General features: G+C 46.6%; 1 protein-coding gene across 1 annotated transcript; it reads right to left on the minus strand.

Moving 5' to 3' along the window:
- Positions 1-1,071: 1,071 nt before the first annotated feature.
- LOC139048035 (collagen alpha-1(III) chain-like) lies at positions 1,072-22,192 on the minus strand. Its single transcript, XM_070522396.1, has 7 exons — positions 22,033-22,192; positions 16,520-16,600; positions 14,632-14,856; positions 10,491-10,757; positions 8,588-8,707; positions 6,276-6,659; positions 1,072-1,697 (listed from the first exon to the last, which is right to left on the minus strand). Exons 2-7 carry the CDS (start codon positions 16,575-16,577, stop codon positions 1,246-1,248), a joined length of 1,506 nt encoding a protein of 501 aa, XP_070378497.1. The 5' UTR covers positions 16,578-16,600; positions 22,033-22,192; the 3' UTR covers positions 1,072-1,245.
- Positions 22,193-27,961: the final 5,769 nt, after the last annotated feature.

Consider the following 27,961-nt stretch of genomic DNA (forward strand, 5'->3'; position numbering starts at 1 on the left):
GCTATAAAAATTTGACAGGGCTCATTCATAGAAAGAAGAATAAAAATAAAACACGCTACGGCCGGTATCCTAACAGCGTAATCTTGCGAACGCCTCAATGAAATTGTGTATTGAAGCAATAATAGACCCCTGGGAAGTGCCTAATTGACAGGCACCAAATGACAATATGTTTTGACGCTGAAAGTGTTAGAGTAGCAGTCATATGCACAACAAGCATTCAGCGTAGCAGGAGAGGCGTTGCAATTGTTTCTGGCTTGCTACAAAAAGAACGAAAGGGTAGCAATGATTAAACTACACACATGAACGTAAAGGTTTATGGGCGAATCTCTGTATCGGAAGCTTGATAGAACCACCTCACACTGTCGTAAAATATATTTGGCTGTCTCTTATAGGAATTTTAGGTGTCGGAAATCATCAGAAGGAATCGGGGAGGATTCATCAAGGGATAACAGGTATTTAAATCTGGCTCTTGTATTAAAGCAAAAGTTAAGAATGACAATTTTAACTGAAACATTGAGTGGAAACGACGCGAGCAAGCCAGCGTATTCATTTAGGAAGATTCCACTGTGTTCGGGTCCCCAGAAAAACGCTTCTTTGAGATGCACTATCTGGAACCAGTGCCGAAAATATGCTCAGTACTTTGGCACGAACTCTTATTAGAGGTTAAATGCGTACCCACCGAAAGCGCATAAGCAACGATTATTGCCTTAGGTTGCTGAAGACCGAAGGGAGAAAGTGCGCGCAAGGTGAAAGTGTGCGGAATGCATTTTCTCCTCCTTTCTTTTTTTTTTTGCAGGTCGATGCACGAAGGCTTCAAGCAAGGTAAAAACATCGACTGAAGGCAGTGAATGCGGGAGAGTAATGCCAGTGTTGTCACCTAAGAAGCGGGCCAGCTCGAAGGAGCCACGGACATCTTGAAATTATCTAAAGTGCTACCACGAACAATACGAAGTTGTAACTGCTCCTTTTGGTTCGTTTTTTGCTCATCAGATTAGCCGCCAGCGTTCGCACTTGAGACCACCAAACACATGGCAAGCGCGCCAAATCGAATCTAAAAGAGTGAAACGAGTAGCCAGGGAAACGAAGTCTCGGGGTTTTACTTCAAGAAAGAAAAAAAATGGAAAAGAGAAACTGGAGAGTTTGTTGGATGCGCGGAAGTGTTGCTGCCTCTCTTCCTGCCCTGCTCGTTCCAGAAACTTCCGTAGTGTGCCACAAACGCGGCACGCGTTGTCTCGGACGAGTCTTTCAGTGGGAGAGGCTGCGCAGGCGCGGGTGGCCGTGCTTGTGATGGCGGCGCCTGTTGGCCTGGCGCAGCCTGCGGTATCGGCCCGGGGGCCTGTTGTGGGCGGCGAGCTCGTTGTGCGCGGCTCCGGTGGTGACCGCAGCGTCTGCGAAGGTGGCGCCTTTGTTCGGCACCGCCTCTGCAGCGTCGCCCACTTTGCCGCTCGTGGTCTTGGCTTCGAAGTGGAGCTTGTTCACCTCCTCGTCGGCCGCGGCAGCGCCGCCAGGCTTGGCGGATGGACCGGGGACACCGGGGGCGCCGGGCTTGCCCGGACGTCCCGGGGTGCCCGGCACTCCCGTGGGTCCGCCGTCCTTGGAAGGATGTCCGGGCTCGCCCATTTCACCGGGTGAGCCCAGGTGGCCCGGCTTGCCGGGCTCTCCGGGCCCTCCGGGTTTCCCTGGCTGCCCATCAGCTCCTGCACGAAGGAATGCGATTCAAGGAGTAGCGAATGGGTCTTCGATGGCAGTCGTGAAATGCAAACTCTGTTCACGAGAGCCCCATACTGAAAAAGCACGTAATGGTGAATAACCCATATGACTATACATATGTATAAGCGAGAAGAAAGGGGGTTAACCGAGGGACCCGATTTTATTAGTCGTATCATAATGAAGCCAACAAACACTGAGACCAAGGACAAAATAGGGGAAATTACTTGCGCCTAATAAATTAATTAAAGAAACGATACATCAATGGAAATGAAAGTGCATGAAAAGACACCTTGCTGTAGGTGGGGAACGATCCCACAACGTTCACATTTCGCGTGCGATGCTCTACCAATTGAGCTACCGCGGCAATTGGAGAGTATCGCATAAATTGTTTAGCCCCATGTTAATCGGTTTTGCATAAATTAGCAAGCATGAATTTTGCAAGCACATAGTGAAGTCTGTAATGATCATCTGCCTCGTTTACGTGCATACGTAGAAGCGTATAGTATATATCGTATCGCATATACTCATATGCCAACGTTTACATGAATGCTCATTTTATTGCAGTTTATGCGCAATTTGTTCTAACTTTATATGTTTTGTTTTGAGTTACGATTTTATTGTTTTTCCCCTTACCAGATGTCTCAAATAGACGTCGGCCCCAAATTACTTTTATTAAATAAGTAACTAAATACTGTCCAGCAAACTAACGCCACGTGGTGTCATATTTGAGTGTTAACGATCTCACTTGGGATAAGCATGCTTTTACTTTCGCATTGGCGAATACACCGAAATTACCCGCAAGGTGTCGACTACATTTGTTAAGTTCTCCTTTGTCTGTCCTCAAATTTACAGGACGTTTATTTTGCGATAACATCCCTTATTGCACCAAAATAATAAACTTTCCTAGTGCATTGGCAGCGGTTGTATGGTGCCTACGTGGTCTCTACCGTAGCGGTTGGAAAAGTCCTGTGGTATACGAGTGCGTACGTCTCTTCCCTTGCCACCTCAAAGTGAACTTGGCTACGTTGTGACGCGAATCAAGGTACTCACCAATGTAGATGGCATTTATCAATAACAAAGACGACAGTGTTTAACGCGTGTAACGCGCGCTATAATTCCCACAATTCGAGATGCGATAAGCTTTTGTTTACATACGCCGCTGAAATCCGCATTCTCCATGTCAAACTACCTCTGTATGTGGCATTTGATGCGTTACACCGTCCTATAGCAAATTACCCCGTTTATAAGAGTTGCGACACGCTTGAAAGTCGACACGATACGCTTGTGTCACATTCGTGCAAAGACTTTGCTATGTTGCGAAGCACAATCCCAATGTGAAGATTATCAGTGTGAAAGCAACGGTTGCTTCATCATGCTCTCACAGCCTACATATTCCTACAGTGATTTTTGGCTGGTTACATGAAGCTTGTGAATAATGAACTGCGTTCTAGAAGGCCATTTTCGAAGCAACTTTCCTTAGTAAGACGAAGGCAAAATGACAACTGCTCGTTCAACTCTCTAAATAGAAAACGTTGTAGCCAAATCAACAAGAAAGTCACTAAATCTAGCATCAAACTCCCTAAGATGGGAACACTGATTACAGACAAGCAGTTACAAAAGGCAAAAAAAAAATTGTGTTCAAAGACAGTTTGGTTACATGACCCCCACAGACACGGTATGATGAAAACAGCGGAAGGTGACAATCGTATAGACAACCCGCCGACAGCCTACTCTTTAATGCAGCGCCTGCAGGGGGCGTCCTGTAGGCATCTCGCACTGCTATGAACCGTAACCCTTAACTGCTTAGCGCGAGCGCCATCTGTTACAGCTTGTGGCGGCAAGGCCCGGAAGACAATCCTAGTTGTACAAGCAGGAAATAAGTAGCAAACGGTAGTTACGAAAGAAAATCTCGCATAAGCAGCTGTTTTGTTGTATTTGCCAGTGTGCAGATGACAGCGCCCGCTTTCAAAAGTGGGGGGCGGAGGAAGGGGGGGGGAGGCGCATGTCATACTTTGCCACCTCACTTCTGACAGTGGGGGGCCAAGTGGCCGGTCTCTGCCCGCTTCCACCAGTAGATAGGCCTATGGCTAACCAGATCACATGCAGTGCGGTCGAACATTGCAATGGTAGCGCCAACATAAAGCTTGATCGGAGGCTATGTGCCCGACTCGACAAAGCACTACGCGAAGGTTTTGTGCCAGCGAACCTTCGCTATAGCTCCGCTCAAGGACGACTGCTCAGGCAGGCAACCTTAAGGTGCAGCTAAGGAAATGAGTGGTTTTCGATAGGCTTGACTTATTGAGAGTGGCTCTCTGATACAGTTTGCTTTGTCGTGTCTGACGCACCGGCACCTATCACACTTTGGTTTGACGGGGTAATCCCTATGTTCGATAGCAATTCACCTGACGCGCTGTACCGGCGTTTGACTCGATGGAGGCTACGCCATCATCTCGACGCAAGAAGGCCGTATTCAATCAAATATATTCAGCTTCTCTGGTTAAGCCTACATCACCGATAATCGATGATGGATATCGAAAACCGTCTCGTTCTGACACCAGGGCATTTCTGCCCAAGTGTGATGACACTTAACAGAGTAAATGCAATGAACATTTGAGATTTTTTTGGAGCCAAACATTGAAAACCACTGAATGGATCCGAGGAGGTCGGCTTTCCTTCAGGAGCTGCCACATTTCGATCAGCGATTCTTTCCTCGACGAGCGTCAAACGTGCGCTTCGTTCACGTTATATCGCAGCGTTGACGTCACCCACTGTGCATCCGCCTGACTTGGCTCGTCACTTTCGGCACAACTTGTCAACGGTGTCGCGCACAATTGTAAGTATTGCATTATAGCACACGTTGCATAGAATGAAATTTTTTTTAAACAAAGATGTACGTATCGCATTTAATGGCGTCAATGCTCATCGTATTAACGTCGACATTCATTGTGAAATAGGTTCTTCAAGACTTTTAATGTACGTCTTATCCACTTCTTATGTAATAGCGCGAACGAGGTTTTAGATAAGGAATGACATAGGACATACACAATCTGAAGTGGAACAAAAGCGTTCTGGAGGGCTGGTCAAGAATGGGCATGCACCCAGCGCCACATACCGAAGGGCTTAATCTTGGAAACTAAAGAAAATCAAGGAACCCGCTTAATAGAATGCGCTGTTCCCATGTGAGCATACTGGGTGTATGAGGCGTCCGCAAGAGTAACTGTGCAGCGAAAACGGCGGTCTTAAAATTTAATCTTTTACATACTGAAGTGCAGTCATCTACAGGAGGAGCTGAAAATACCCACCGTCAGTTTTAAACCGCGTCTGCAGAAGACACTGGATGCATACACTTTGTGAAGGGTAGTCGGAGTCGCCTGTGCAACGAACTGTGTGTAGCTCTGGCAGTGTGCGAGTATTGGCTTCATACACCCATCCTTTAGGTGCCCTCCGCTGATGTTAACTACAGCTCACTAGGCTATCTAATCACGCGTGAAACGACCATGTCGTTCACAATTGCCATATTGTTTTTAATCTTCTCGCTGCAGTTACTTTCCAAACACCAAGTATAAGCCCGTTTGCTGATAGCTATATTCGAAACATATAGTGCTTTTTCTTTGTTAGTTTGAACACTTCGTTTAACGAGAAGACTAAAGAGATTCAACTCGAATCACGTCAGTAAAAATTATTTGTATGCTCTGGGGCACATCATTCGCAAAAGAAAGAGAAATAAATGAGACCAAGGGAAACTGGTTTACTAATTAAAATAATATATTTCCCATTTGCCAACACATATCACATGGTTATACTCAAAAGTTGGAGGTATTAGAAAAAAAGTCTAGTTCCGCGTTTCTGCATTCCAAAGTGGTCATGTAGACATCAATAGCTGGCGTGAAATTATTACTTCAATTTACCCGATTACGCAAGTGGCCCCTCGAAACGCGGCTTGAATTCATGATGCCTTTGCATGTCCCTGTTCCCACGAGATTATTCCCACTGACACTGGGCGCGCAATTGCATGCAAAGTCACTTCGACAACATGGGAAGTCGAAGTGAAGCAAAGACCACTTTACGCCGCCGTGTAGCTAAGCTTCATTTTCCACCGCACTACTTCGTCACAAGAGGGTTTCACTGGCGCCAACGCCACGAAGTGCTGGGTGTGTATATTCAGAAAGAATGGAGGAATAATATGACTCCAGTAATTCCCGTGTACATGGCCGTCTTAAAGTGTAAAAACGCGGAACGAGAACTCTACGACGATCCCTTCTAACTTTTTAGTGTAAACATGTGCCGTCGAGTCTAACTCGGACACTAAATGGTGTCATTCGTGTAATTATTGAATACTTTGATCTTTTCTTGGGAAACGATGTCCGTCTGGGCACGCAATTATGCTGCAGTGCCGTGATTACAGTAGCCTTTCTGTACATTTTTTTGTGCATTCGAGGTTCAAGGGAAACACCGAATGAACTTCAAATACACGCCCACACACATTTCCTGCCATGAGACAAAGAACGCGGACCGCGAGGAAGAGGCCAGGCAAGCGTCGCCCTGAAAATGCACTCTCGACTCACCATCCTTTCCCGGCCGGCCAGGTTCTCCCGGCGTGCCGTCCAATTTCTCCGGAAAGTTCGGCCCTCCGGGGGGCTCCTGCCGTTCCGTTCCCGATGCCGGTGGCAGTGCCGTCATTCCCGGCACTCCTGGCAGGCCCGGAAGGCCGGTCTTTCCCGCCTGCGGCACACCGGCTTCGTCCAGGCCCCTCCTCTCCGCGACGTCCCTCTTCCCAGGCTCCCCGGGGGACGACGATCCCGCGCTGCCCGACTGAGCCGGCTGGCCAGGTTGACCCGGCTGCCCTGGCTGACCAGGCTGTCCTGGAGCTCCGGGAGCACCCGCTGCCCCTGCCTCGCCACGTTTTCCCGGGGCTGGCGCGTTCTCGCTAAGGCCTCGTTGGTCGGGACCTGCATTAATTTTATGGCAGCAAATCAACATTAAAAAAAACGCCCTTTGACATAGGCTGATTACAGTGCAACGCAATAAATCCATTCTCACAAGTAAAGGTTGTCAGTAAAGGTTCAAGTACGTGTAGAGGTAGTTGCAAGTGCTAACTAAATCATTTTCTTGAGTGCTCCTGAGCAAGCCTGAAGACTCGCGTAGCGCCGGTGATGTGGAAGTTTCCTCTCTATGTTTAACAGTATGCGGAAGACGGGCTTCGCAAGTGCTCACAGCAAATTGTTTTTATGACGAAAGGCAAACTAGAGCTAGCAAAAGTTTTGTTTTGTTAAGTTATGTGATATTACTGCATAAACGACTTTCTGCAGCGCCAGGTATTCTCTTCAGTGGCAACTAAGTGGCGTCAACATAGAGGCACCACTCTTGAAAAAAAAGGAAGAAACAGGAAGCTTAAACCGTAACTGGTGGCACTGTACGCTGAAAACCATCTGGTTATGAGACCCGCCAAAATAAAAACAAACTTGTTGGTTTCATTTAAACTCCTGTAAGTACCGTTTCCCTCCAATCCTCCTGGTCCTGACCTTAAGTCAGGCAAACAAATATAGCTCCGAGTTCATAACACACTTCCACAACGTAGCGTCCTGTGAACTCGCAATTGACTGCTAGATTATTGAGCTTGGTTATGGGCGATCTTCAATCATCATCATTAGTATGTACGAACGGGAAAAAAATTATGTACGAACCTGTTCAGCTTTACAGTTTCTTCGGCACAAGGTGATTTGTCGTACCATCGGGGCATGATGCCTATGAATGTGCAGTTTTTAAATAATGGTAACTAGCTATTGTATGCAAATTTTGAGCCGTGCTCTGTCGCTCTCAGTATAACCCTGCTGTCCACAAAAAGTGCCAAGGTTCCTGTAGCGCGGACGTCTTTCCGATTGCCCTCATGATGGTCGCCAAAACGGCGAGTGTAGTGTTTTTATATTTATGCACTACCTAATAACACGACACCAACAGACACAGGCATACAAGAGACAGTATACACCTTATACCAGCTTGCAAGGAGCTGGTGAAAATAGAGGCAATTAAACGTATTTTACGCGTACATGGAATCGCGGATGCTAGAACACTGCCCTCACCAACAATATTACACAAAGCGCCCGAAAGTATAAAATAAACAGAACTCGTTTTCCCAACGCATTTTTTTTCAGAGCTTATAATGTGAGCGATTTCAAGACTTGAGAAAAGGTCTGAGTGGAAAAAAAAAAGAAATTTCGTCGCAGCTTCAGCATGCCTGCTCAAACCAAATGGTGCACCTTATGCGTGCGCTTGTTCGAACAATGCAATGTATTAAAGCGATTTCAGTTTTCATTGAGGTGGCCTAAACATTTGCTCACGACTGTGACCGAGATGCATACGCACGCACATGCACAAATGCATTACATACATACATACATACATACATACATACATACGTACGTACGTACGTACATACATACATACATACATACATACATACATACATACATACATACATACATACATACATACATACATACATACATACATACATACATACATACATACATACATACATACATACATACATACATACGTATCACACACTGAAGTCTGCGGGCAGCTCGGAAACTTTACGGTGTATGGGTGCCAGCAAAAAAGTCTTACGTTAGTGCAGTATTAGGATTGAGCCAAACAGGCAGCAATGTTCGTCTCGCACGCTAGCATACGTAGCCTATTTAAAATCCAGGCAGCGCGACCTGGCTCAGCAAATATTCCGCTTTTCTTTCAGTTACAACTCGCACACTTTTGACCCTGCATGTGCATAAGTACATACGTATGCATGCATATATGCACAACGCATAGAAGGTCCTGTTAAACATCCTGTTCAGATTCCTTAAAATGCTTCTCTCACTACCTTGCTGGCCTGCCGAGCCTCCATGTTGTCCTGGCTGTCCTGCAGGCCCGGGTTCTCCCCATGTTCCAGGCTGTCCCGGCTGTCCTGGTTGTCCTGGTTGACCAGGCTGTTCCGGTCCTCCTAGTTCGAGAGCGCCAGCAGGCGTGTTGCACTCTCGAGTAACTCCCGTGCAATTTAGTAAAGTTTACCACTCTGCAATGTATCGTTGACAAGCTAACCGATTTTTTTACCTTGTAACTACAGGTGCGCTTTAACCGAAAGCAATTCCATACTGATTCCAATTATGCAATCAGCCCTCCACAATTGGTCAAAATATTTTTGGCTACTTTCTAAAAGAATGAAGACGAGGAAACGCATAAATGTGGTATCAAGTACAATAGACAAAAATCCGTCTTTTTGGTAATAAGTCGGCAAATATCGACAAGCTGTCAGTGCCACATTTCGAAGAAGGACTCGAAGAAATTTTAGCCTGAGCCCCGAATCTCTCGCTCAACAGTGAACGATCCTACATATTTTGAATAGGAACAAGCAAGCACCACACGTGCATCTGTTGCAGCTGTGGTTGCCAAGATTATGTTCATGCGGCGGACAGGGGAACTTGGGTCTCGGGCCGTTAATATCCGAAGCCTAGCCCTTCCAAAAAAGCCACAGAAGCACGCCGCATAGCTCAGCTCCGTACGTGGCGGCCCAGGACCGCTCCAAGATCAGCTACGATTCACGACATAAGAATGTGTCGTACGATAAAGGGGACATAGTATGGCTCTGGACACCACTTCACAAGCGCGGCCCGCGCCAGAAGTTTCTGGCTCGTTACACCGGGCCTTTCATCATTCCCAATCGCCTTAGTGATGGGACGTATTCGATTGCTCGTCTCGTTTCTAATGGCTACCGGTCTAAGAAGACGCAGCTTGTTCACGTTGTCCGCCTGATGCACTGCTGTCTCCGTGTCATCTCCGTGGACGTAACAGTTACTCGCCCAGTGGGCTTCGTCTGTGAAGGGAGGAAGTGTTACGCTAAAGCTACAGGAGAACGAAGTGCACTTGTCTTTGGAGCGGCTCGGTGTGCGCCCGGGAAACCTCCTATCCTATTCAATTCGTATTTAAATAAACGCATCCCATCGTAACAATATTACTTTTCCACAAGTATTGGCGTGCTCTGGGCATGAGAGCACCAGAGTGTGCTTCGCACGTACTCTTACAGGAGCAACGTCGCATTGGGCTGCTGTCACTCATGGTGACTGAATTTGTAAGGAGCCCTCACCAGGCACTGCGTTCACGTCCGCGGCGTCAAGTAAAAGATAACTATATCAGCCGACACAAACTCTGATCTTGTGTGAGTCGATTCTTTTCGATGCTTACATAATTCCTAACGTGAATACAGCACTGATTCATGCACCGCAGTAAAGTGCATCGCCTTTTTCTTTTCTGTTTCCAATTTGCGACCCAGCCAAATGCAATTCCACTCAATCTCAAAGAAAGTATTTGTGATCCCATGACAGGTTTCCCGACTTTTAACGTTACAATCCGTTAGAGAAAAGGCCGGTATGCCTTTCATTGATCGTCGTAAATAATCATAGGGATCTTGCATGAAAACGAGCATGTTACCATATAGATGCTTATAACCATACATGATTACAATACGAACCGTATCATTTTTTAAGTCATTTTGGCTTACATCACTCCATATCCCAACCATAGTTCCTTCGTAATTTTCCGCGCTATTATTCAACTTTCACTCCCTTGCTTTAGCACTGGTGGCGCACCGTTTCATGATATTGATGCAAGAGCACCACATCGGCCACTTGTTATCGTCAAAGTTGGAGAAATGTTGAAGGTTTTGTCTCATTGAATTATTAACACAAGTCCAAAAAAAGCGAGTCGCCATAGATTCTGCTACCACAGACCTGGAGCTCCCGGCCGCCCCGGTGCAAACGGTGCACCCGGTGCAGCTGCCGCTCGTGGCTCGTCGTTCGCGCCCAGATTGCGGCCGTAAAGTCTGGCCCGTTGGCCGGAACCCATCTGAGCTGGCAAACCGTGGGCGGCAGAGAGACCGGGATGGTATAGCTGTCCCTGACCACCCGAGAGAACTTCGCCAGCCTGTGAGCCCGCACGGCCTAGCGTGTCCTGTCCCGTGATCTGCGGCTGCTGGGCTGACTGGCCATCGGCTCCACCTTGACACATTGCACAGCGTAAAAAGACAAAAAAAAATGCAGGGTTAGTAAACTTTCTGCAGCTTCTTAGATGCCCTAACAGCGATAAGGATGCGGCACTGTTGCATGGACAGACATTTATTCCCTATCATATGGCTGTCACTTGCAAGAACGACCTGCGACAAAGAAAATAATAAGCAGTGCTATACGTCCAGACGTCCGTTTCTTCATCTAATTTCTCACAGTCATCTAAGTTGCACACCTAAACCGTCGGTAGGGACACCAGTGCGACTGCACTCGATGCCTTTGGAAATTGACCGATGAGGACCACCATCAAGTCAAGGGCATGTCAATGAGGTATCGCTACGCCCCACGTCTGCCCTCGCCATAGCGCCCTACTGTGTCTCGCAGCGTCATAGCAACGTTGACTTGAAAAGGATTTGCTTTTGCTCAGCCGTCAGACGTGACACGTGGATTCAAAAGAGAAATGGTAATATTCAACAAGCTACTTTCTTGTTGATCGTTTACTCTCATTGAACAAAGAATTCTTCTGAGGAGGCGTTCCCTACGCGGCAGGTAGCCCGCAAACAGGTTCCTCTGCCTGGTCGCCTCAGAAATAAATTGCGGTTTTCGTGTTTCCGTGTCCCACGGGGCGAAACAGAGACGCCTGCGCGTTTCAGAAGTGCACATATTTGCGTTTTCAACCATGCTGTGTTGAAAACTTGACGGCGGCAACTGCTCGGCTACCTTGCTCGCGCGTATTTGAACGGGCTATCGTTATCCTATGCAGTGTTACACGGGTAGCAAGCATTGTCTTTTCAATTGTCACGGCCGGCTGCAGAATAAGTGCCAATGGAGCATTAAATACGCTGCTGTCGCTAACGATTTTAAATATTAGGGCCAGTCGCCAAGAAGTTTCGGAGATACTTTTATGTTTTTTTTGGAGTTGATTTTTTTTTATTTCATCATTCATCATTAGTACAGAAGGAGGTCCCGGAGTTACAAGAACTGTCAGGGGGACCTCCTATTAGTAATTTAACATTGCATGAATTAATACATTTTCATACATTGTTCGATGTCAGCCCCGGCATTGGGGGCATCTCAATGCCAAGACCGGCATGTTATCAGTGATTGATCCGACCACCGCGCACCGAAAAACAGATCCCTGAAAGTGATCCGTAGAGATTACGGTTCCAGCATGCTTGTTTACATGCCTAAACACGAAGAAGAATGGCGCGATATGTCACGTGCATTGTCAGAAAAAAAAAAAACTAAGAACAACCACGTGATTTGTGATTGCCAGTCAACTGAGTAGTGTTCACGCTGCATACGTAACATGGCCCTGTCTTTTTATTTTTACACTTGCGATAAAGAAGGATGCCTGATACCACTTCCCTTGAAACTAGCTGCTGCTGAGCGCCATCCATCGTCGCGTTATTTCTTCTATATTTCTCACCCTGTATTGCAATGCAGCTGCACGAATTGAAGGTGGGACTACACATTCTCGAAAATGTAATAATTGGCGCCTTATAACGCACGTAACTTAGCGACTATCAGGAATTTATGTTCGTATCACCGTGCAAGCTGTCGGCCGCTGCAAGCGGTCCAAAGCATGACGCTAGGAGCGACTCCGCAGAAGGATTGCCTCAAGTTTGTTGCCGTGGTTTGGACGCTTCCGGCAGCGGCGTTTTCCCGACGAAAATAGCGTTAGATAGCATGTACGGTATTCCGGAAGATGCTAGGGCAACTGCGTAATATCAGATTTGTGGACGCTTGTAGTGGCTTCTTGTGCAACTTCATCTAACCAGAATGCCTTACACAGACGCTTTCGGATTCCAACAGTGTTAAAAAAAAGAGAGAGAGAGAGAGAGAGAGAGAGAGAGAGAGAGAGAGAGAGAGAAACGTTTAAAAGGGGAACGCATTCGCGATTACGCCACTGCCGAAAATTTGTACCAGCGGGTGACTAGAATACCATTGGTTACTGCAATAACACCATTTTGTTCGTATAATTGAGCATTCTGCGCAACAACATGGCGCCACCAATCATACAGCATACGCCTGCGCCAACCTGCTAAGCCGCTTGCATGTGCCAGAATATTGGACACGCTAAAGGGGGCAAGGCCAGAATGGCGGCCGGCGTCCACTTTGGCGATGGCTGTCGGGTGAAGTTCGTCGCTTGGACGCCGCTCTCTCGCCCCTGTCCTGACGCTTTGGGAGTTCCGGTACAGATCATTCAAGGAAGGAAAGTAACGCAAGAGAGGTGAATATTATTGTTTGGGGGACAAGATAAGCTCCAAAGGGAGCAAAAATTTTTAGGAGTGTAAAAGGTGCAAACTGTAGAGTCGGTGTTAAAGACAACCACTAAATGAGTGTACACTGATGACGTACGATTTCTAAAATTCAGTTGCGGTAATCTCACGGAGATATGCCAAATAATGAAAAATGAAACAATGGTCAATGTTTCATCTTTGCAATTTTGCCCCGGAGCCAGAGCATCTGTCGATCAGTGGGACACCACGGATTCTAAAGTAGAATTTTTAATGCATATTGGGTCGTTTTCGTTCGGTGATAATTCTAAAATGTGCAGTCTTAGGCTGTTTTAAAATGCAACAACGTTCTGCGTCTCTACCGATAAATAATCGCCGCGATAAACTATCGCCGAGCAGAGGCTGTCGAAACACATGACGCCACAGAGAGTGCGGGAACTGAAAAATTGGAGTCACCACCCACCTTTCGTTCTCGCGGCTTGCCTGGCTTACTGCGTCTGCTCGTGGTTAGAGTGGCTTTTATTGAGTGATTTAGGAAGGGCAATTTACAGTTACAGCCCAGAAAACTTTTCTATTCGTTGCGCTGTTTAATATTCAGGAGACCTGTGAACCGGGCAAGCTGGTATTGATTCATTATCAGTATACAGCCCAAACAACGAAGACGAAGCGGAGACACGAAGTGATACAGAGCATGGTCCGGTCGTTTGGCCTTCGTTCACTATAAGAATGTCTACACCCTTAAGGGCGTCTTCTTGTCGTACTGGTAACTACCTTACCATAATAGCCTTACAAAAATTTATAAAGGACGACAACGGAGCTCTAACGAGACGTGCGATGACAAAAGCCGTAGTTGAAAACTGCGTAATCATTTTGACAGCCTTGGGTGTACAGAAATATCCGGCAAGAGGATTTCACAGGGAGAGATAAGAAACTCTGCTGCGGATGTTTCTGTGGGTCCACGGCTGTCAGAATGATTACACAGTTTTTAACTACATCTTATCTCATCGCACGCCTCGTTAGAGCTCCGCTGTCGTCCTCTGTAAATTCTTGTAAGGCTCTTACGGTAAGGGTGTTACCAGTCCGACAAGAAAGTATCCTTGGGCGTAAACATTTTTACAGTGTTGTTTGCGCTGTAGTATTTATCTGTTTACTATTCGTTTAGGGCACAACTATTGTTTGATCAACTGTAGGGCATACACCAAAATACCTAAGGAATTGATTTACATGACGTTATCTTGTTTGTTTTTGCGGGCTGCGAAGAAAGCCCGCAAAAGCCCTCGTGATTTTGGCGACCTAAATACTAGTCAAAGACCGAATTCATCAAAAATGTACATATCAATGTTTAAGTTTTCGTTCTATTTGCGTGAAACACAGAGTAGATAGAAATGGGTCTTGCATTTAAATCGTTTGTACCCTTCGCTCGTGTCTGCTTTGACCCGCTTGGTTGTCAACTTTGTGCTGCTTGTAACCATGCAGCAGAAGTGGCTGGGTGAATTCTTTCGACTACAACGAAAGGTATTCTGCACCTAAAATACGAGCGCAGAAGTGTGTTTCGTCGTAGCCACCTGTGATCATCTTCTGGGCTCGTCATATACGCTTCATCGCGGAGAAACCAGCTGCCTTTTCACCTTGATTTGTGGGCATGTCAACGAGCCGGAAACGACTTCGCCGGCGCCTCCTTCGGCCCAAGACGTAGCTGTTGGACATCTCCTCGACGTAGATGCCACTGTGACCCCGGCTGATATCCTTGTAGCCGTTAGGGGCTGCGGGGGCGGGTGCTTCGGCCGACTGGACATCGGAGATCTGCCTCGCAGGATAGCCGAAGTCGCGCTGCCTGTACCGCCTGTACTGGCCTGGCAACGAGCAGGAAATGCTTATGTTTGGGAGCAACATTCAGGCATAAACTGGGTCTCGGATTAGCGATTTCAGCTGCTAAGTCCCGTCTTGTCAACGAGGCTATAGACAACGGGCGCTCAAGCATTCTACGAGCCGATGATTTTTAAGTTAACAGAATCTCCTAAGATCGTTTGAAGCCGGCAGCCTAATTCTAGTACTTGACCTGGGTTACTCAAAGAAGTGGACATTGCTCGCAGAAAATCAAAACACATATTCAACTAATTAGAAGGAACGGTAAACACATTCTGCATTAATTACTTCACGCTACATATTGCAATTTTCGAATCGTAGCCGGTGAGTTCGCGAGGCTTCTTCATTTAAAATAAACTTTCGCGATGACAAACCTTTCCAGATGTTCCTTGTCAAAGCGTGCGACTAAATACATGAGCGTTCTAGTTACTTTCGTGCTGAAATGCATAAAAAGGGGGCTTGTTAAAAAAGCAAGTGGAACAACAGTGCTCTTTTTACCGCGAGTTCGATGCCGCATATCAAATGACGGAAATGCAATCAACATAAAAAGATACTACGCGTTTGCGTCACGTGCCTGCTTTCACAATCCGCTTATCACACGGGAGCGGCTCGAACTGCACTCGGCGCCGCCAAACTGCTCCTGGTCTGCCATTGGATCACAGTGCTCCTGCTCTTTTTCGCCAATTGGAACGCAGCTACTTTTGAGAGAGCTCTTTTGGATATGCATTTGATAACTCTTTCTCGCCCAATGAATTGTAACATTAGAGAGCAGAAGAGTCATATTCTTTACGCACCCGCCTGGGTGGCCCAGTGCATTTGGCGTTGCGCTGCTAAGCGCGAGACACCTAACCTTTGACTTAGGTGTCGCTTAGTGGCACTCGCACCTGGGCGTTGGTGTTCTTTAGGTTAAGCTAGCGAACGTCTTTCCCCTAGCGCGATATGCAGCAAGTAGCGAGGGAGGGCGTGGAGGAAGCGAAGCGCATGCGCCACCTGGCGGGGCGTAGCCCCCTAGCGAGTGGCGCACGAACCAGACCTTACGCGCACTCTCCGGCGCTGACGTCAGACAAGTAACGAGTGCGCGCGCGCAGCTGCTGCGAGCAAATGAGCGAGCGAGCTGTGAGCGCCGGTGGATGAGAAGCGAGAGTGGAAGGAGTGACGTCACATCCGATCTGCTAGGCAGATGTTCAGTATATGGCAGGCAACTGTTTTCCATTAATTAGCCGGTTAAATATAATGCAACCTTCTTATTTGGGACGCCACTAAAGACGTCATTACCTCGCCTTTCCACTTCCGGGTTTCTAGGAATTTCGCCAAAGTCGTGCTCACGTGGCAGGACTCCAAATTCTATGATTCTCTGCTTTGGTATTCGGTAATCAGTGATTTCTGATTAATTCCAGGAACTCCAGACACTTTAGTAACTGAACTTGAACTAAACCTATGCTCTCATATATCGATAATGAAACGCACGAATTTTCTACTGTACTATCTTTTTTACAAATCTTTTTCCGATTGATATTGAATTTCGTTCCCGGTCGTCTCAGGGGGTGGAGCGGAAACGCTGGGCAAGAAACAGGAGTGTTACTCGATGCTCAGAAAACTAAAGAAAGAATGGTTATTTACAACTATTAGAAAGGATTCGAAGACACTCACCGCTAACGGCTACCACTGACGCCGCCAACAACACAGAGGCTAGCGCCACACGCACCATTCTTACCGCCAGACGTCGAGAACCTGCGACCGTAGGGGTAAAAAAAAAAAGCAATCGATGGCGTTATTGGCACATGCAAAAAAGCCAACTCTGTATATAATTGACGGCGCATAAAAAGCGGCTACTATAATGCGCGGCAATTATGTTCGCATATTTGTCTATCGTACTGGGGGAGTCATATGCTCGAGAATATGCTATTGCAATGCGAAGTAATTGTATTGTATTGTATTGGGTTTTATGGCGCATAAGAAACTCAGGCCATCATGCGCCAAACACTTGGTATAATTTATTTCAAAGATTGGGTACCGTCAGCGAAAGTCCTTGTCCCGACAAGGACTCTGAGGAGCCCAACAAGTCAAATGTAGACCTCAGCCTTCTTCTCAGGATTGAAAAAATGGGTGAGGTGCATCATAAGATGCGTGAAAAAAGTGGTTAAGAATTTTTAGAATTAGTGGTTCTGTGATATATTATATTTCGTTTAGGATCGCTGCGTCTTTCAAAAAACTAAAAACAGATTAAGTTCCTACAAGTGGGTTATCACCTAAAAGTAGATTCTAGGCTGTGAAAAAAAAAATGCAATGCCTGCGAAAAACAAATTCACTTGCGATTGAGCGGTAAATGCGAGAGAAACGCTTTAACATTGCGTCGCACCTGTTTGAGGTCCCCGATTCATAATTTAAAGCACGTTCAGCGCATTGTCAAACTGTTTAGGAGCTCACTCGTTACACGTCCTGCCTGTTCGAGGAGCGAAGTGCACGCGACGGTGGTCCGGCCCAGATCATGGTTAGTTGTGCAACATACATACGTCTCTTCCCGCTTTCGCACTGCTAGAGCGATGCCTTAGACAAATTAGAACGGCTGGAAAGAGCATACAAATGGGGTTATCGAAGCAAGCAGAGACATCCATTCCGGCAGGACTAACTTGAAGCACCCATGCTGGAGAATGAACCGCTAAGCTAAACAGGTAGGGAGACAAACCCAAGTGTAACGTCACACGCTACACCGACTGTGTTAGCGATGTCGTTTACAATATTCCCCTAAAGTGCGGCAAGGTGTATATTGGACAAACGGGACGATGCTTCAATGATAGAGCCAGAAGAGCAACGGTTGGCGGTCAACAGCAACATCAGTGACCACTTGGCAGACCACAGCATGCGCTGTGGCTTTGTGCCACTCCTCGACAAAACGGCATTTTTAAGGAAAGCAAAAAAAGAAAACTGCACAGAAATGGAGATAACCGAGGCGTTCTTCTTAAAAATAGCAGGAAATAAGTGCGCGAACACGCCTTCACTAGCCTTATGTGACAAAGAAGTGTCATTCATAAATGACAGCCTGTATTTGCCGCGAAGATTGGAACGTGCGACTGCCACATTTGGTTGGATGCTCGGATGACGCTTGTAATGCACGCATGCTCATAAGTACCTGCCATTAAAATTCGGTACAAACCACTAGCCTACGAGCAGCGTGAATTCCTATCACCCCTGCCTATCTCTACTGCGATTACATTTCAGTTAGGTTTCTTCTATAAATATGCGTGGGTTCTGCATGGTGAATAAACAGTTGGAGGTTGGTTCCCGTAAGTGTCGTTTGTGCCTCACTTCGTCCTCAAAATTTATGGGGTTTCACGTGCCAAAACCACTGTCTGATTATGAGGCACGCGCGTAGTGGAGGACTCCGGAAATTTCAACCACCTGGGGTTCTTGCACCTAAATCTAAGTACATGGGTGTTTTCGCATTTCGCCCCCATCGAAATGTGGCCGCCGCGGCCGGGATTCGATCCCGCGACCTCGTGCTCAACAGCCCAACACCATAGCCACTGAGCAACCACGGTGGGTTTCACTTCGTCCTCGTCTGCTTAGCGCCGCAACCTCTGTTCTTTAGGCTCAAAGACCACTCGTGCTGTTTTCGTCGCCGCTCACTTGAGGTCGCTCCACCTATGAGACTCTTAGAAGACCTTGATATGCCGTGCGCGCTAGCATGCCTTCGTGCAAGCAAGCGTGGGTTAGTAGTCGCACTGAATTTTTTCATATCTTGTTGGATTTTCTTTTTTTTTCGCGTTTAAAAATAAACACGAGAGGTAATAAATGAGCACTGGTAAGCGCAGTTTCAAGACGGCACAAGAGAAGAGAATGGCACTCTGGTGTGTTTCGGTGTCTTTTCTTGTCCCGTCTTCCAAGTGGGCTTGCTAGTATTAATTTATTATTATGGACCAAATGAACCAACTAGCCCAGCAAGGAGGTTTATTAACGAGAGGTGTATCTTGGTGAAAAATAAAAAAAATAGAAATAAAACGTCCGTACGTCTCTTACGATTCACTGTTACTCCGTGGTTGACAACTTCACAATGATAAAGGCTAAGAAGTCGGCTAATTACTTTGAAGTAGTTCATTTATGTCAGCGACTAAGACTACTGGCGTTCCGACACGGTATTATTACTGGCGTTCCTTCTGTTTCTTCTTTTAAATATTCGTGCAGCGCAGGACTAGGACGCTCGGTATATGCCGTATATCAAGCGCCAAGTGAAAGTCGCTAAACTGGCACGCGAACACAAATGACTGTGAGTATACCAACTGAAATTTACTCTGTGCAGAAAGGAAATCTGCCCAAAGAAGTGGGGCTTGGTTTAAGGGATGGTCATGTAAGAAATGAAAATTGAGCGGCACACAAGCCCACATACACACACGCACACGCAAAAAAAAACATAGTGCCAATTATCACCATATGTTTAAACATAAGACTCATCCAGTATTTCCCTTACATAAGGATCTGCTTATTCACGTCCAGTATCCCAGCCTGCTTAACTTTCGTTTATCAAGGCTATTAACCAACGTCGCGATCTACCTACCGGCGGTCTTAAGTGTGAGGTTCAATTAACGATTTGTAATGCTGTTATTTTTGCAGCGACTGTTTTTTTTGCCACATAGCTCTGGCAACAGTAGAATTTAATCTATACTGTAACGTATCAATACAAATAATGCACGAACACATCTCGCGAAAAAGCTTATGGTTTTCCTTTTTTCTTTAGGGGGAGGAGATAAAGCTGTTTATGGTGCGCTATTGCATCTGTGCCACTGGAATACACTCTAACAAGTATAGCAGTTTAGCAGCTTAAATGCAATGGAACGTGGCAGCTGTTACTCAATGAACTCCGAGAGAAATTATCGAATGAATTACCGCCTGATATCGTAGCAGCGCGAGATCGCCTTTCAGCGTGTCAACGCATACACTGGCTATACCAGATTGTACGCGCCGCAAGCGGCGTTCCGCTGACACAATCGACGGAATCGTCTGGCTTCAAATAATCTATGATAACACATTAATGGAATAGCGCGAAAGGAATCAAATTCCTTTAAACTGAGACATTCAGCACCTATATCGGAATGGGATTGAATTCGATGGCGGCGAATTGCTCCAGAAAGGGCCCGTGGACGCGAACGAGTTCCAGACAGATTTCATTGCCGGTGCGGCGGGTATCCTTCGCCACGAAGCAATCGTAACGCGAACCAGCAAGTAAGTCATTAGAGACTTTTAGCGTGTCCGCTATTGCGGCAAACCGGGGCGGTTTGGACGGATTACCGGATGGTCGGCGGCGTAAACGTAAGCGGCCGGAGCGGTGCAGCCGCCTAGTGTTGTAGAGCTCAATCAGACAAACACAGAACTAAAATTGCCGTAACCTACTTTATTCTGCTTCGCTGCTGGTGCAAAGTTTCGGCAGTGGCGTAATTGTGTTCACAATTAATTCCGCTAAGAATAAGCTAAGAAGAATATAGTAATTGGCCCTGTGTTTAGGCGGTTGAGCTTTGCACCACCAGTTGGCGCCACCAATCTGGCCACTCACGTTTACGCCCCCGACCAACCGGTAATCCGCCCAAACCGCTCCATTTTGCCCGAATAGCGGATACGCTAAATGTCTGTATTCCTCGCGGCCATCCGCGAGTGGCCGCCATTCCGAAACACTAGAGATGTTTAGCTTGTACGCTATTCCGGTAAACGGGAGCGGTTTGGGCGGATTACCGGATGGTCGGGGCGTAAACGTGAGTGGTGAAGCCGCCTGGCGTTGTATAGCTCAACCAGACAAACGCAGAGCTAAAACTGCAGTAACTCACCATATCCTGCTTCGCCACCCGTGCAAATTTTTGGCAGTGGCGTAATTGTGAACACGATTACGCCACTGTCGAAAATTTACGCCAGCAGCTAAGCAGAATATAGTAATTAGCTCTGTGATTGTGTGGTTAAGCTTTGCGCCACCAGCTGGCGCTACCAATCTGGCCGCTCAGGTTGGCGCCCCCGCTAAACCGGAAAACCGCCCGCGCTTGCCCGAATACCGGACACGCTAAAGGTCTCTACTGTCACGACAGTGGCGCTGTTAATAGAATGTTGAGAAATATTACTCGGCACGGTACGATGAACGCCACGCCAAGCAGACGTATGATGCCAAGAAGGACCGAACCGAAGCGAAAGGTTAACGTGCGCTAACTAGGCGCGAGCGTAAACAGCTGCGAGAAGGAGAGGAAGGCACAAACTCCGCACGGGCGTGTGGGCGCACGCATACTCCGAAGATCGCGCTATTTAGTGAGGCGTCGCGCGCTCTGCTTGCCTTCGGGGAATTTCGAGAGCAGGCCGCAGCTCGCGTGGTGTTGAAAGCGAGCCGCATGAATGACGCGGCGTTTCGGGGAAAGGAGAATCCGCGCCGCTCCAGGTGCCGAAAGGCTCCGCGTGACCTGCCTTCTACGCGGGACAGGCCCTAATCTTACCAAGGCCTTTCGACGCGCCTTTCAACGCCTTTGAACGCGCGTTCGCTTGAGAAGGCCCGCTTATGACTTCGTGGCCCTGCCGATTCCTAATCCTATAAGTGTGATCGCTTGCTCTGGATTGCGAAGGCGCGATGAAATTGCGCTAACGAAAACCGTACCAACATCGCGCAGAAGCCTGCAGGCTCACGTATGGCTCGTCTATGGAGGTATATGAGGTACGTTATCTAATGCGCCAGAAACAGTTCTTGTATAATGCGAGAACAATTTTCGCACGATTCTATGTATTCATTCACCGTTCGTGGCGGGCCGATTCCAGTGATAATGTCAGCGGAACGCTGTTCGGACCAATAATGATGAGCAAATAAAACAGCCCCCCCCCCCCCCCCATTGGGGAAAAATCATTACAGTGCACCGGTCCAAGGTACCAATTTTGTTGCCACGCCTTCAGGCCGACTCTACTCCACTCATCTTCACGGCCGGCTGATATCCCAGTGATAACGTGGATCTCTGGAGCGTCGTTCCTACCCACCACGAAGCGCCAAAAGCGCGAGGAGGAATAGCAACCGAAAAGGGGGCGTGGCTGCAAAGGCTACGGCCAGAAATTTCCATTCTCTGAACGGGGTACGATCCCACACCCGCTTCTCCTCGACAACGACGGGTACCTAGCATCGCACGGTTCCGCGTAGCGTCAAAAGGACTCACCTTGCAGTCCCGGATTCGCGCGTCAGCCTCCCGACGCCGATCGGCCCTGGAGTAGGAAACAGCGATGGCGTCCGAAGCGCGCGGGGTTGAGGCACCGAATGGAACCCACGCTGGCACCGGCCACGCTTTCTCTTCTTTCGCGGCTGCGGCCGCGCGCTGGAGCACGCTCTGCATGCCGCGGGCCTCGTCTTTTCGTCGGCGCATCAGCGGTTGCAAAATTACGGTGCGGGGCAATCGGAGCGTGAAGATATCGAGCTCGCCCTCACGAAAGATTAGGCGGGATTACCGTGGAGCTGGTTAACTGCATTCATGATCAGCTGCTTATCTATTTTCGCGCTCATTAGCGAGCTTTATTACTGTAACCTGTAGTCTCTCAGTTAGAAATAATATTATTAGCACGTGAAGAAAAAAAATTGAAACATCCTGGCAAGTCTTTATGACCACTTTTCACGACATCACGGCACACTACCAATTACAAAGACGCATATACCCATTCCCTCACGCTATGTTAGACAGGACGCAAGCAGTACACTTCAGACAATTACAAACAGACTCTTACAGAAACCCCAGACTCATGCACGCCATGTATCCAGACATGTACACTACAAACAGATGCACATCGTGTGGCGAGGTCGCCACACTAAATCACATGCTATGGGAGTGTCGGGACCTAACAAACAAGTCGGGCAGTGCCGACCCCTCCGTCTCTTCCACCGCCAGCCTCCAGTCACGCTGGATGACCGCACTGCTCAGCTCTGACCTGACAACACAACTCTGGGCCGTCCAGCGAGCCGAGGAAGCCGCTTCGAGACAAGGTCTCGGAACCGCGTCCGCGGCGGGTGCCCAGACCCATTAAAAGACGCCGGACTCAAATCTTGCTGATTTGAAATTAAAGTTTACGCTCTCTGGCAAGTCTTTAGGAAAAACGCGCGTTCCTGAAAAGCAGTTAAGGCGAGGAATAACGAATAATCAATAGTAGCGCCATGGCTATGTGGGCACCGCTGAAGCGATGAACAAGAAAGAACATCCATCTTCACAGTTATATTCAGTTTCGTTTTCAAAAAGTAATTTGGCCACAGTGCCGCAGGTTATAAGTAGCCAAATTAAACAACAGCGGCATCAAATAAACGCGTTCATCCCAGTGTGACGCCACTACTGCAGCAGTGAGCTCACGTGATGCCCGCTATAACGGACGGATATAGCCCTCTGCAACTTTTAGTTTTGATTCCCCGCACTACTCGGGCCTAACATCCTGAGTACCACAGGCACAACCGTAAATGGTGACGATAGACCACTGTGATAACATTTAGGGCACCTTACAGACCGGTCCCATAAATAATGCGGTCTGAGACGGCTATCTAAACAAAGAAATTCTTGCATTCCCAGAATGTATGGATCACTCTTCCTGAGCATCGGCTCAAGTCCTCAGTTAGTGGAACCAACGCGAGCCACGATTACATTTCCTGTAGAAAGCACTCACCGAAAGCGGAGGGAGAGAGAACGACCTGCCGCCCAATGAGTTTATCCGTAGTGACCCATGAGTTCGTGTGCTCGCACACGGCTGGCCACTGAAATTCCAATAACAACGACATTTGGCTTTGTCAAAAAATGGTTATAACTCAGAAAGGGTATAATGAAAAAAAAATGTTGTAATTAACAAAATTCATCTTTGACTGCGCATGGTTTGTGCGCGTTAAAAGAAGAGCTAGTTTTATTACACAAACGCAACCTGCAGGTAATTGCGATTGTTGACGAAGCGTACACCCGTCAACGTAGCTCATCTGACAAAGCACTGGCGCGCGTCAGGTATGTGTTCGTGGGTTCGGCTCTTACCAGAAGAAAATTGTCTGTTTTGTCCACTTTTATTTTCAAACGGAAAGTTTTCTTTGGCTCTTTCACCCATTTTAGTGGTGGGGAGTTGGCAGTCGAAGCTTGGAACAAGGAAATCAGCGGCTATTTAGCGGTGAATGCGAGAGGAAGGGGTTGGCATTACGTTGCGCCTCTGTGAGGGCCCAGGTCCATGACTTGAACTGCATTTACCACATTGCAAAGTGTTGTATCACTGCCCGCATGTCCTGCCTCACCTAGGAGTGAACTGCACGTGACAGTGGTACGGAGTCGCCTGCCGTCAATTGCACTATATATATATATATATATATATATATATATATATATATATATATATATATATATATATATATATATATATATATATATATATATATATATATATATATATATATATATATATATATAGGTGCTAAAATTTGAGTTTTGCAGAATTTTTAATGCTTGGCTATGGCGTATAGCAGAAATCTACGCAGCATTTAGCTTTATTACCATAAAAGCCTCACACACACTATAAATCAAAACGCCCGATATACTAAACAACAAAATTTTACCAAACAATTTTGAACTAGGCCAGTTAGCGCGCATATTGCAATATACGATTTTGAAGCAAGTAATTTTTCAAGCCACATCCACTACAACGAATTGTGAGACTAGCACTAGTTTTGGGAAAGGCATACTGAAACCCTCGGGGAAAATAAACTGTTGTTCCATTGACTTTTTGAACAAAACGCCGTTTTATGCATTGAAGCTGAAAATTTACTACAGGTACACCAATACATTTCGTCGCAATCATTGTGAACGCATAACTCGGATCTATTGGCCTTCTCAGAACTTGTTTTATGTGGATATGACTTTAGAAGTCACCAGCTACAATTCGTGGGTTGCGATATGTGCCGTAGTGTAAGGTAGCTTTAATTTTAATTAGGGAGGACTTCCTAATTAGTCAAATGTTCATGTAAATTTTTTTAGCAAATAGTGTCTCCCCATGGAGTAATCTAGCCCTGGAACTAGAAGGGGGCTATATGGCACGGGTTATATTATTAAATTTTTGTTGAATTACACAATAAAACACCTCACATACATACATACATACATACATACATACATACATACATACATACATACATACATGCATACATACATACGTACGTACGTACATACATACATACATACATACATACATACATACGTACATACATACATACATACATACATACGTACATACATACATACATACATACATACATACATACATACATACATACATACATACATACATACATACATACATACATACATACATACATACATACATACATACATAACTGGTCGACAACAGCAGCAGCCTATATTTACGTCCACTGCAGGACGAAGGCCTCTCCCTGCGATCTCCAATGACCCCTGTATTGCGCTAGCTAATTTCAACGCGCTGTACATTACCTCATTTCACCAGCCCTCCCCGCTCCTCATTTTCTGGAGTCCTCAACTGCATTTCCTTTCCCATGGCACCTATTCTGTAACTCTAACGGTCCACAGGCTATCAACACTGCGCATTACATGGCCTGCCCACCTCCATTTTTTTTTCTCTTAACATGAACTAGAATATCGGCTATGCCTGCTTGCTCTCATACACACCGCTCTCTCTGCCTGTCTGCTAACGTCACGCCCAATATTTTTCGTTCTACCGCCATTTACGCGGTTCTTAACGTGTTCTCAAACTAGTTTGTTAACCTCTAATTGTTGTCCCATATATTAGCACTAATGGCAGTGGAAAGTAGCCAATCAGGGTTTGGTAATGCGTGCCGTATGCACTGCGACCCCTTTTTATGCTTCTGTAAATTGACTTCTCACGATGAGGGTCGATGAGGGACCTAGATAAACATTCCCCTGCACAGACTCCAGATGCTGGTGGGAGATCATCATCATCATCATCAGCCTGGTTACACCCACCGCAGGGCAAAGGCCATACTTCTCCAACTACCCCGGTCATTTACTAATTGTGGCCGTGTTGTTCCTGCAAACTTCTTAATCTAATCCGCCCACCTACGCTTCCCTTCCCTTAGAATCCAGTCCGTAACCCTTAATGACCATCGGTTATCTTCCCTCCTCAATACATGTCCTCCCCATGCCCATTTCTTTTTCTTGATTTCAACTAAGATGTCAATAATTCGCGTTTGTTCCCTCACCCAATCTGCTCTTTTCTTATTCCTTAACGTTACACCCATCATTATTCTTTCCATAGCTCGTTGCGTCGTCCTCAATTTCAATAGAACCCTTTTCGTATGCCTCCAGGTTTCTGCCCCATATGTGAGTACTGGTAACACACAGCTGTTATACACTTTCCTTTTGAGGGATAGTGGCAACCTGCTGTTCATGATCTGAGAATGCCTGCCAAACGCATCCCAGCCCATTCTTATTCTTCTGGTTATTTCAGTCTCATGATCCGGATCTGTGGTCACTACCTGCCCTAAGTAGATGTATTCTCTTACCTCTTTCACTGACTCGCTACCTATCGTAAACTGCTGTTCTCTTCCGAGACTGTTAAACAGTACTTTAGTTTTCCGCAGATTAATTTTCAGACCCACCCTTCTGCTTTGCCTCTCCAGGTCAGTGAGCATGCATTGCAATTGGTCTCCTGAGTTAATAAGCAAGGCAATATCATCAGCGAATCGCAAGTTGCTAAGGTATTCTCCATCAACTTTTATCCCCCATTCTTCCCACTCCAGGTCTCTGAATACCTCCTGTAAACATGCGGTGAATAACCTTGGAGAGATCGTATCTCCCTGTCTGACGCCTTTCTTTATTGGGATTTTGTTGCTTTCTTTGTGGAGGACTACGGTGGCTGTCGAGCCGCTGTAGATATCTTTCAGTATTTTTACATATGGCTCATCTACACCCTGATTCCGTAATGCCTCCATGACTGCTGAGGTTTCGACTGAATCAAACGCTTTCTCGTAATCAATGAAAGCTATATATAAGGGTTGGTTATATTCTGCACATTTTTCTATCACCTGATTGATAGTGTGAATATGGTCTATTGCTGAGTAGCCTTTACGGAATCCTGCCTGGTCCTTCGGTTGACAGAAGTCTAAGGTGCTCCTGATTCTATTTGAGATTACCTTAGTAAGTACTTTGTAGGCAACGGACAGTAAGCTGATCGGTCTGTAATTTTTCAAGTGTGGCGTCCCCTTTCTTATGGATTAGGATTATGATAGCGTTCTTCCAAGATTCCGGTACGCTCGAGGTTATGAGGCATTCCGTATACAGGGTGGCCAGTTTCTCTAGAACAATCTGACCACCATCCTTCAACAAATCTGCTGTTAGCTAATTCTCCCCAGCTGCCTTCCTCCTTTGCATAGCTCCTAAGGCTTTCTTTACTTCTTCTGGCGTTACCTGCGGGATTTCGAATTCCTCTAGGCTGTTCTCTCTTCCACGATCGTCGTGGGTGCCACTGGTAATATATAAATCTCTGTAGAACTCCTCAGCCACTTTAACTATCTCATCCATATTAGTAACGATATTGTCGGCTTTGTCTCTCAACGCACACATCTGATTCTTGCCTATTCCTAGTTTCTTCTTCACTGTTTTTAGGCTTCCTCCGTTCCTGAGAGCCTGTTCAATTCTATCCATATTATAGTTCCTGATGTCCGCTGTCTTACGCTTGTTGATTAACTTAGAAAGTTCTGCCAGTTCTATTCTACCTGTAGGGTTAGAGGCTTTCATACATTGGCGTTTCTTGATCAGATCTTTTGTCTCCTGCGATAGCTTACTGGTTTCCTGTCCAACTGCGTTACCACCGACTTCTATTGCGCACTCCTTAATGATGCCCATGAGATTGTCGTTCATTGCTTCAACACTAAGGTCCTCTTCCTGAGTTAAAGCCGAATACCTGTTCTGTAGCTTGATCCGGAATTCCTCTAGTTTCCATCTTACCGCTAACTCATTGATTGGCTTCTTGTGTACCATTTTCTTTCGTTCTCTCCTCAAATCTAGGCTAATTCGAGTTCTTACCATCCTATGGTCACTGCAGCGTACCTTGCCGAGCACGTCTACATCTTGTATGATGCCAGGGTTCGCG

Source organism: Dermacentor albipictus, chromosome 7, assembly GCF_038994185.2.
Source record: "Dermacentor albipictus isolate Rhodes 1998 colony chromosome 7, USDA_Dalb.pri_finalv2, whole genome shotgun sequence".
Taxonomy (NCBI): Eukaryota; Metazoa; Arthropoda; class Arachnida; order Ixodida; family Ixodidae; genus Dermacentor; species Dermacentor albipictus.

Bases quoted from the DNA above. Each gene is read 5' to 3' on its own strand.
- LOC139048035 (XM_070522396.1), bottom strand. From the start codon at position 16,577: ATGGTGCGTGTGGCGCTAGCCTCTGTGTTGTTGGCGGCGTCAGTGGTA. The intron at 14,857-16,519 runs GTGAGTGTCTTC...GCTCGTTGCCAG, and splicing joins GTCAGTGGTAGCCGTTAGCG to GCCAGTACAGGCGGTACAGG. The intron at 8,708-10,490 runs GTCTGTGGTAGC...CTCTCGAACTAG, and splicing joins GGGGCGGCCGGGAGCTCCAG to GAGGACCGGAACAGCCTGGT.